Here is a 10686-nt window from a genome sequence, read left to right on the forward strand (position 1 = left end):
GTAAATTCAAATTGAACATAATTTTGTCGAATAAAACCCTTTAGAAACGTTTTAAAAAAAAAACTTAACAACAACAACTAAATAATAATAACAATAATTTATTTTTATTATTATCATCATCGCCAGGTATTACAACAACGCATGCGCATGCTGAGGTATGCAACGACAAACGCAACTGGAAATCACGCATGTGGGAAGATGAAACATGAACCGTGTGAATCACGGTTTCATGCAGACTCCTATGTGTACAAGGAGGAATAATTGCAACTTTTGCCCCTACTTGTAGAGTCTTGGAGTTTCCACATTTCCAAATGTTATTTAGAGCCGGAAGATCGGATCCTTTGGAAAAATTCGCAAAGTAGTGTAGTTTATTGTAATTTTTGAATAACAGCGACAGATAAACAGAGGTAAGTGGTCGTTCTTCTTTAGGAAATGCCTTTTAAATATTCTCTTGTCTTTGGTTGTCTGTTTGATGTTTTATTGGCATGTACAGTACAGCAAATCATCTCTCTCTTCAGAGAGGGCTGGGATCAAGTAAGTCTTCGCTGAGTGTGTTGTGATTAAGCAAGATAGTAAATAAATAAATAGTTTTAAATAACGAAGAATGCACTTGAGCTTTTAAGACTTTTCCTTGATGTTATGATATTGTTTCCTAATATTCCACGTGGGAATGTCGTTTGACAACTGACATTGTTCTTGTCTGAGATTTATTCGTATTAAGTTAGGGTTTTACAATTGTAGTGTTGCTTTTAGAAAATCTAGAATAATTTAAATAATTTAATGTGCGAATACTGTGTGAAAGTTGCGATTGTCGGTATTGCAGCTCCTGTCAACTTAAGTGTTGTATGAAGTCGCATTTGTTATGCTTAAATTACACAAGTGTTTGCTTGAAATTATGATTTTTCTTTCTGATACCAAGGTCAAACAAATATGAAGATCCCGTGTGAGGAACAAAATATTAAGCGTGATAATTCTCTTACTTCACATAGTGGTTAGAAAGATATGCCTACACTGTACGCTATAGCCTATTGGTGAACATAAAGTGAAACATTTTAAAATCAGTCCAAGTTTATTTAAATAGCGTTTTCACGATAGGGCCTACATATTATGAAGTAGCTTTATAGAGAATAGTGCCTTAATTACCCCCATTATAAGTAAATATGTTATTAGTTTTCTACTGTCAATATAATAAATGTAATTTAAACTAAAGATTTATGACCAGTCAAATCAAATTTGGTAGACCTAATGGTCACGAAGATAGTCAGGCGAGTGAAGGCTTTTAGAACAGTTGCAGAGACTTCTTTATTGAAAATAATCCAGGGCGAGAGGAACAACAAAAGAAACACGAAGGCTCACCAAACTCAATTCGATACGGTCAACAATGCAACATAAAATACAGGGAGAACGCAGGGCTATACACAGAACTAAATGACACAAACTAGAAACACATGTAAACAATTAGGAAGGTAAAATGAACTTAAGGCAATAACCAGTGTTGCTAACTACTTTCATTGTAAGAAGCTAAAGCCTCCTAAAAAATGTGTTTAACGTCATGCGTTAAACAGCATATTCATGATGTCATCACGTCGTATTTGCATTCTGCCTTGTGTCAGCCCTCTACTTCTATTTGTGTCTCTCCTACTTTCTGTGCCTTCATACTGTATTTTAATAAAGCTGTTCTCATGTACATATTTGTTCTGTCAGACAACGGAACGAGTAGGCCTACGAATTAGTGATTGAAACGCCGCCCATTAAGACTACATGTTAACCGGTAGTCACTTTCAAGCAATTCCCAAGCTGCTGTTATACACTGCTAAAATCCTGATTTTATAAAATCAGTTAAAGACAACGGCTGTGCTATGATTTCAGCTATATTTATATGTGAAATGATCACTCAGAGAGAAAGTTAGAAGCGATTGTCTTATTTTTCTATATCTCTTACACAGCGCGCAGCCACCGTCTGTGTAACAGTGAGTGATACGCAAGACAAATAATGGTCAAATTAAATTGTTCAAATTAAAACAGAGCAAACCATGCTGATTATTGATTGGTAACATTGGCAACTATGTTTGCACATGTGCAGCTCATTCACGTCTGTGTCATCTGCTGTGCAGTGAACTGAATGTGCTGCTCCTCTGTCTGCCACTCACTGAACAGAGTAGACACGGAGAGAGGTGTGCCTACGGCGGGAAAGCAAGACCTCGCGCTCGCACGGCAGTACTGGCGACTCTTCTACATAAAGTAGCTAAGATTTGTCCAAAGAGTCGCTAGGTGCTTTTTAGAACAAAAGTCGCTAACGACAACACTACAGGGAAATTAAATTGAAGTCCAACCCTCTTCCGACCCCTACTGACCACCAGTAGAAGTTATATTTGACATTAATGTGTTTAAAATCAATGCCTTATTTAATTAATAACTCATGTTAACACTTTAATTTTGACAGCCCTAATTTCCCCTTAGCACCACTGGGCCCCAGTTTAAAAACCCCTGCTGTAGAATATGATGAATATAGCTTTAAATAGTAAAAATGAATCAAGTTAAACTATGATTATTATTGTTATACGTGACAATTGTTTTTTTATTTCGATTGGAATTGCCTTTAGCGCTCCAGTTCGTCTCAACCCCTGAAACATTTAGCTAAAGCACCAATAATAATAATAATAAAAACAGCTTGCATAACAAAAGAGAGATAACGTAAACTCCTTCACTGTGCATAATTAAAGTCTTCCTTTTCATCATCTATGTAGGCTACTTGTGTGGCTCCTGTTCAGACTCTGGTAAATGAGGCAGGCGATTTTTTTTTCCCGAGACCTCAGGTGAAAATGTTCATGTCCCACCCACATGAACAGAACTGCAATTTAGAGTCTCTTGTTTAGCCTGCGATAGCTTGATGTGAGGAGCCCACGAAAGGTTTGACCTTGGCACACAATTCTTTGAACAAAGGGCTTGTCATTCAGAAGTGTTAAACCCAGGTCGATAAAGTGGGTCCTCACAATCTGCCAGAACAGATTGAAAGTGGGTGTTCCCAGATATGCGGCGACTGTGTGGGCATCGCAGCTATTTCAGCCCACATTATTTCAGATATTACTCTTGTTCTGGTCTCGTGGATGCATTGAATAAAACGAGATGCTTGCTCCAATCTTGCAAATAAAACTGTCCCCAAAGCAGGGAGAGGTCATTTGATCCATCACAAGGCAGCTTCCTCATGATAATGTGTATTACGTAGTCGTAGTGGATGGAAACACGCAACAATTAGTATTTTTTTAAGTAGAATTTTTAGAAATGTGCTTAAAATATGCAAAACATTTTGGATGGAAACCCATCAACTGTTAAATAATTATAGCTGATTATAAAATAATAACAATTCTTATTACTTACTCTAGTGTTTAGAATAAAGATGCAAAGATTTACTACGTTGTTACCATGTTATCAATAGTGCCCGTTGAGTAAACTGATGTCTCACTTAATAAAGATTTACACGTAAAATGTTCTTTAAAGCCAGTAAAGTAAAATAATGTTTCACATCTACTAACGTCTGTTTTCTCAGTGGAGCCAAGTTTTGAGCTTGAAGTTTTGGATGAAGTATCTGGCCCTTCCTAAAATCTTTTTGAACGGAGGCGTGTGTGTCAGTGGGTGGTAATGCCCAGTAGGATATGTAGGCCTCTGTTGCTTTAGCAGCCTCCTGTTGTTGCCAAATCTATTCCATGCTGGCCCACACAGAGTCAGCGTGCCATCCAACCTCACTCTCTGACAAGTAATGAAGTTACTTCAAAACCTTCACTGTTCTGCCTCACATAACCTTTCAGATGGACTGAGTGTTCATTTTATAAGGTAGATCAGTGAAAAACAAACTCGGGTAATCAAGTGATATTATGAAAGTATGAATGAAATCCATCTGCTTGTAGACTTTTCTTTGGAACAGGCCCGGTTCACAGTCAGATCAACTTCTCGTAAAAAATCAAATTTCCTCTTCATCTTCCGTCAGGTTTAACACACATTGAGCCCTCTAAACAAACATTGGGTTGTGCTGTCATTAAGAAAAACAGTGTTTCTTGAATGGACTGTGAGAATGCAGAACCAAAACACTAGCGATGTGGCATTAGTCACATTAACTGTCATTACCCGTATGACACACACTTCTCACATGGCCAGGAGATATACAAAGTAAGCGAGGGAGTTTCCCATAACCTTTGAACAGCAGTGGTCAGAAGGAATAACTTGGCACATGATTGTCTTGAAAATAACCATTCTTGGAAAACACTGCCACAATTTATGGGAAAGAGGCAAAAGAAAGAAACACATATATGTACGTGAATAATTTACGGTAACACAGAGAACTTGGTCACTTCCTTCTTTTGTCAAGTGTCTATGTGAACATCCACGAAATAGAGAAACAGAGATTCATTGTCAGTTGGATTTGACTTGAAATCTCTCAACATTTTCAAATCTCGCTGTTGTCCTTAAGATGCAGGGCGACACTGTGTACGACTATCCTGACTCTCAGCCTGCAGGGGAAAAACGGGCATGTCTACAGCGAGGATCTCTGAAGAGCATCAGTGTGCTGGACCGGCTCCTGCTTACACACCCTGTGTGGCTTCAGCTCTCCATTAACTCAGCTACGGCTTTGCACATCCTGCGGCGTGAGCCCTCTGGGGTGAGCAGCACATTCATACTACCATAAGATTTGAAAATAGATAGACAGTTACTTTAACATCATAGAAGCATTCTTAGAAACGTTTGGTACTTTACAGACCTTCCTGGTGCGAAAGTCCAGCACATCAAAGAACAAAATGCTTTGTGTGCGGCTGGCCGATGACAGCTTGCCATCCTTCTTTAAACAATTTGTCATCCGAGAGGAGGACTCAGGTGAGTTTGAGACATAAAGAACACAAAATAAAACTCTTTATGTAGAAATACGTAATAATACTACGTAAGTTTTTTTTGTTTTTAAAACAGTAAATCTTTTTATAATCCCATTTGTTGGCACAGACATTTCACACTTCAGCTTTAAGGGTAGTCAATATTCATCTGATTTTGGTTACGAAAGCATTGTTTCCATTTTATCAACAGCCTTCTCATTGGAAAGCTCAGGCATCAGTTTTCCAGACTTGTGTAGACTGGTTGCCTTCTACTGTGTTAGCCGGTATGACTTTATTGCCCGTTATATCTTCAACAACAGCATGGCTTTTCCTTGATATTCCATTTCACATGATGTGCATGTATCTGTCTTTTAGGGATGTCCTTCCCTTCACTCTGGAGCTGCCCAAGGCCATAGCCAAGGCTTCTTCGCATAAACAGTTGGAGTCAATCTCTCATATGGGTTTGGGTAGGTACAAATTGGATTATCTGTTGACAAGAAGCCTTTGACTCTTGTCAGGCATTTTCTGTTCAACAATCCCGAAATGTGATCCTCATATCTTATTGGTCAGGGCATTTCATCACCCAGCAAATAAAAAAAATGAATACATTTGCAGTAAAAAAGCCTTGCTTTGTCAGCACACAATTCGATGTGGATGTTCGCTAAAGGTGTGAGTGGCTCGTTAGGAATCCATTGCTTTGGTTGAACATGTTAAAGTTTATATTTGGTACGCAAAGGCCTTTACATGTATTGCTTCAGTTCTGAGGTGAAATGTCCACTGTGTCGCTAAAAACTGACCTCCTAACCCAAAATCTTAAACCTAAATCTTACCAATAGTGTAATTTTAAACCAAAAACAAATTAGGTTAAGTTCAAGTTTAAATTTAACCTTAAACCTAAATCCCACCGATAGGGTTCTAAAAAGCAAATGTGACACAAAGAGCAATTGATGAAGCAGCCATGCATGTCATTTTGTGGTGTTTCTATGACACTGTTTGACTCTCGTGTTGACTTACAGGCTCTTGAAGACTCGTACCTTGGTCCTTTGCGTCGCAAATGCAATGCCTCTATCAATTGAGAGCTTGTAATTGTAATACTTTTAAAATGCAAAAGTTAAAATATATTCAAATATTAAATGTAACACTAAACTATATCATAAGTAGTAATTAACTATAATATAAGTGGCCACTGTCCCATGCGACCGATTTCCTACATAGATGGGCTAGTTTCATGTCTCTCGTTTCACTCGGTGATCTTGTCCTTCTCTCAAGATAAAATAACATGATTTTATATTTTGATGTCCGTTTATTTTAACTTCGAATTTATAAATTAATTATCGTCAGCTAATATGTATCAGAAAACATGTTTATCATGAACTTGATGCAATGCTGCATTCCACAGAGTTTTGGAGTTCCCAGTTTAATGTCCATGGTCCTCGTAATGGATCTCCAGTCACCGACAAACTCTTGCCCCCAGCTCCAAGCCCTCAAGACTGCTCTAAGCCTATTGACCCAAACCCCACCCCATTCCAGGAGCACCGTCCAATTCAAACACGGAGACCCTGCGAGTTGAATTACGGGGGAGGGAAAGAATTGTGCTTTATCAACCCTCTCTTCCTGCAAGAATACCCTGGTCGCAGCGCCACACACAGACGTCATCATTTCAAATCCAGCGTGAAGGTCCGTGTTTCCACTGAAAATTCTAGCCCTTTATCACCACCTGTCATCTCACCCCCTCCACCACCATTACTGGCTAAAGCCAAATGCAAAGCTAGATTGAAAGCTGCTAAGCTGGCAAGCCCACCTTTTGCAGTTCAAGCCAGTGAGGAAGCTATCAAGAAAACAGATCAAGTGCAAGAAGCCACAGACTATGTGCAGCCTTGTATGGCTTTGCAGAAGAGGGCCTCTGCCATGGTCAAACCTACCCTTTCTCCCACTGCTGAGGAAGATGGCTATCAGATGCCCAAAGCTCTTCAAAAGGTATCTCATACATACTTTCTAAACAAAGAGAACTCTTAGAGACAAATTGTGTTCTTCATCCAATCAGGTTTCAGTAAATGTTTGTGTGCTTAAAGGGATAGTTCATCCACAAATAAAATTTCAGTTAGCATTTACTCATCCTCATGTACACGCACCAAACCTGCATGACTTCCTTTGTTCCGTGAAACACAAAATGAGATGTTAGGCTGAATTACTTTCATTGCATCTTTATTCCATACAATGAAAGTAAATGGTAACTGAGGCTAACAATCTGCCCTAACATCTCCTTTTGTGTCCCATGGAAGAAATGGTGTTTGGAATAGAAAAAAAAAAATAGAAAAAATGTTTGGAACATGAGGGGTGAGAAAATAATGACAGAATTTTCATATTTGGGATGAACTATTCCTTTAATATTATCTTCATGAACACAGGCTCAGCCGAAAATCCTGCAGCAGGTAGGACAGGAGGGAGATGAGGATGAGGAGGAAGGACTGGTGCTGGAACAGCGACGTGTTCCGTCCCTCAGTGAGCTGGATAGCAACAGTTCCCTTAGTAGCCTCGATGAGACAGAGGAGAATCCTGAGCGTCCTCCCCTCATACGAGGCTCCAGCAATCCCATCATACCTTGTCAGTCACCTCCCCGGAAGTCCATTTCCGCCCTGCGCAAGATGAGCGCCGCCTTCATGTCCTTTTTTGCACCGGAGAAGCGTGTGACGCGGCTGGTGGAGGACCTGTCTCGTGACCGCCGTATGGCATTCGGTGCTCTTGTTCAGGATTTTCTGAGGCAACAGAGAGAGGTGAAGCCCCTGTGCATGACCTCTGCGGTACAGCTTCTTCAAGATTTGCGTCTTTTCATCAATCATGCCAAGGTGTTCCTCCTAGAGTGTGGTGAGCTGGAACCTCCAATTGAGACTCTTATTCCTGAAAATGAGAAAGGTATACAAAAATGTTTCCAAGTATTTTGTTTGAATCATTTAAAGAGACCCAAAAATGAAATTTCTGTCACTATATACTTGTGTGTGCAGACCAAGCACTGGAGAAGGCCATGTTCCGATGTGTGCTGAAGCCTCTGAAGACTCAGATTGATGCAGCACTTCGGAATCTGCACAAGCAAGATGGCTCCTTCCAGAGAATTATGGACAGCCTGCAAAGAGCTAAAGGAGCTTCACCACAGCAGCTTTTTGGGGTTCAGGTGGGCATACCTGATGCCCAGGGCATTGAAAAGATTAGGCACAAACTGACTCTAATGCAACGGGCCTATTCACCCATAGACAAAGTGCTGCTGCTCTTGCAGATCTGCAAACTAATTTATAAAGCCATGAAAAACAAATCAGGTAAGAAGCTTTTGGATCCCATCACAAGTTAATTTCATAGATGTAGATTTATTTATTTTTTTACATGAAAAGTGGATTACAATCATAAATGTACAAAATGGGTGTTCAGTAATAGATCAAAAGTCACTTTATCTAAACAGGTCAAGAATTTGGAGCAGATGACTTCTTGCCTGCTCTCTCCTATGTGATGGTGTTGTGCAATATGCCTGAGATCTGTTTGGAGGTGGAGTACATGATGGAGCTTTTGGAAAGCTCTTGGCTTACAGGAGAAGGTACGGATACCAGATATAAAGACATCTACAATTACTTTTACAAGGCTGCACTTTTACCCTAAACTTTAAACCTAAAACTAACCAATAGTGTCATAAAAAGCAAATGTGACATCAAGAACACGTTTGCTGAAGCAACTACGTAATTTTGTGGTGCTTCCATGACACCTTCTACTTGCATGTCGATTTGCATGGTATTCAGGACTTGTACCCCGGTTCTTTGTATTGCAAGTGCAATGCTGTATAGTTGAGTTACCATGCAATTTGATTATATCTGAACAAGCTTAGAAATGTAGTTGGTTATGTACCATTAATATGTATCGCACTGTAGTAAAAAAATTGGAAGTTATAAGATAGCATTGTGTGAGGAACAGCTCGAAAGGAAGTGTTTATGATGACTGATGATGTGTCATTTTACTTGTGAAACATGTGGAAGGGAAAAAAAGTGCCTCTAGTCTTCATTTCACCAGGAATGTGCCACAATGCGTACAAGTATAGATATAGTAAAGTGATTCTATGAGACCAGTTTGGAATATTGAGCAAGGGCTCCAACAACTGGTCCATGTATGAATGCCTTTCGAGTTGGTACCATTTTTACTCGTACCAGGGGGAACGTGCATGCTACCTTCTCACTTCTGTCAAACATACTTTCTTTTAGGCGGTTACTATCTGACAAGCGTCTATGCCAGTCTAAGTCTGATCCAGAGTCAGCAAGAGGGTGTTCCACCCAGCGGCCTTACAAACCATGCAAGAGAGTCTCTGAAAGAATGGAGCCGGCGTCGGAGCAACGAACCCCAAAGTCAAAAAAACAATCAAATGCACCAGGTCAGATATATTGAGGATGTAATTCTCTGGAAAAGCAAATTAAGTTTATCCACACCTGTTCAATTGTGTTGATCATAATTTCCATGAATGACAAAGAGCTCCACTTGTTGTGTTTCTATGCCACAGAGGTTTGTTAAGGTACTGTTTCAAGATGGGGTCAACAGCTCGGTGAAATCTCTGCTGTGGAAGACTGGGGTCAATGGTGAAACTATGGCTCAGTTCTGTGCTGTGAAGTTTGGGGTGGACCGGCCTGATGATTATAGCCTGTACTGCAGAAGAGATGGGGATTTAATGCCTCTCCCACTTAATGCCCAGATCGAGGACCTGCAGAGCATGGGCACAAGTGGGGTTCCCCTTATCTACCAGGCGTTCAATCAGGACGAAATTTCCCCGAAGCTGACCAGAGGGGGTGCAGTGGATTTCACAGAAGAGGCTTCATAATATTTTACTTTCTGTAATGTAGGTCCATGACTTGATACCAGCAAATCTTTATTTCATACAGCATGAGCAGTTTTCACTGAATCAGTTGTGCTTTGTTAAACTGTTCAGTGAAGGTTGATGAACTAATGAAACCAGCACCAGCTGTAGAAATGAAAGGTATTTAGCCAAATATGAAAATTCTGTCATCATACTCACCCTCACATATGACTTACTTTCTTCCATGGAACACAAAAGGTGTTAACCTCAGTCACCATTCACTTTCATTGCATAGAAAAAAAAATATATTTAAGATGCATAGTAAAAGATGACAGAATTTAGATTTTTGGGTAATCTTTTAAACTATTTTAACAGCATTTCCACTGAATTTATTTAATCTTGACCGTAAGTAGTGACACTTTTAACACATAACTTTAGTTTTTGTGTGTATTATTGGTAATTATAGATCCTATTCAGTTGGTGTTGTGTGATCTTCATTGAGCTTGATTTATATGGTATTTCCTTCGGTTATATGATTTAAGTTTCATAGAATTTTCAAAGAAAGTTCAGAGCAGGGACTACTTGGTTAATAATGGATTCATTACTCCAACAGTTCTCAGAGAGTGTTTAGTTTTATTTGTAAATACTTCCTGAGGTTAAATAGAAAATTATGGAAATTTCACATTTAAAAGATGGTAAATATGTAATAACTGGATTTTATCTTATTGTTTACCTTGTATAATATTTGTATCAAATGCATTATAGTGTTTTGAAAGCTAAATGCTGTGGTATTTTGTAATAAAATGACAATAGAACACCTTGAAAAATTATTTGATTTTATTTGGTAGGGGGTGTTGTTTTTTTATGTCCAGACTGAACACTTTGAGAAAAGAACCAATGAAGAATTGATTTAGAGGAATTGACAATGAACTTAATATTCTTGAGAACTCTTAACATTTCCTCACAGATGAGTCAATCAGCAGCTTAACTCTACACTAGAGTATT

At 39.2% G+C, this 10686-nt stretch overlaps 1 protein-coding gene across 1 annotated transcript; it reads left to right on the plus strand.

The window, feature by feature from the left end:
• Positions 1 to 206: 206 nt before the first annotated feature.
• On the plus strand, positions 207 to 10492 carry rin1a (Ras and Rab interactor 1a). The gene is made up of 11 exons (XM_052100501.1): positions 207 to 407; positions 4466 to 4654; positions 4752 to 4866; positions 5071 to 5143; positions 5235 to 5326; positions 6259 to 6836; positions 7268 to 7772; positions 7862 to 8170; positions 8311 to 8442; positions 9098 to 9264; positions 9391 to 10492. Exons 2-11 carry the CDS (start codon positions 4466 to 4468, stop codon positions 9703 to 9705), a joined length of 2475 nt encoding a protein of 824 aa, XP_051956461.1. The 5' UTR covers positions 207 to 407; the 3' UTR covers positions 9706 to 10492.
• The last annotated feature ends 194 nt before the right edge of the window (positions 10493 to 10686 follow it).

This window comes from Xyrauchen texanus, chromosome 31 (assembly GCF_025860055.1).
Source record: "Xyrauchen texanus isolate HMW12.3.18 chromosome 31, RBS_HiC_50CHRs, whole genome shotgun sequence".
NCBI lineage: Eukaryota > Metazoa > Chordata > Actinopteri > Cypriniformes > Catostomidae > Xyrauchen > Xyrauchen texanus.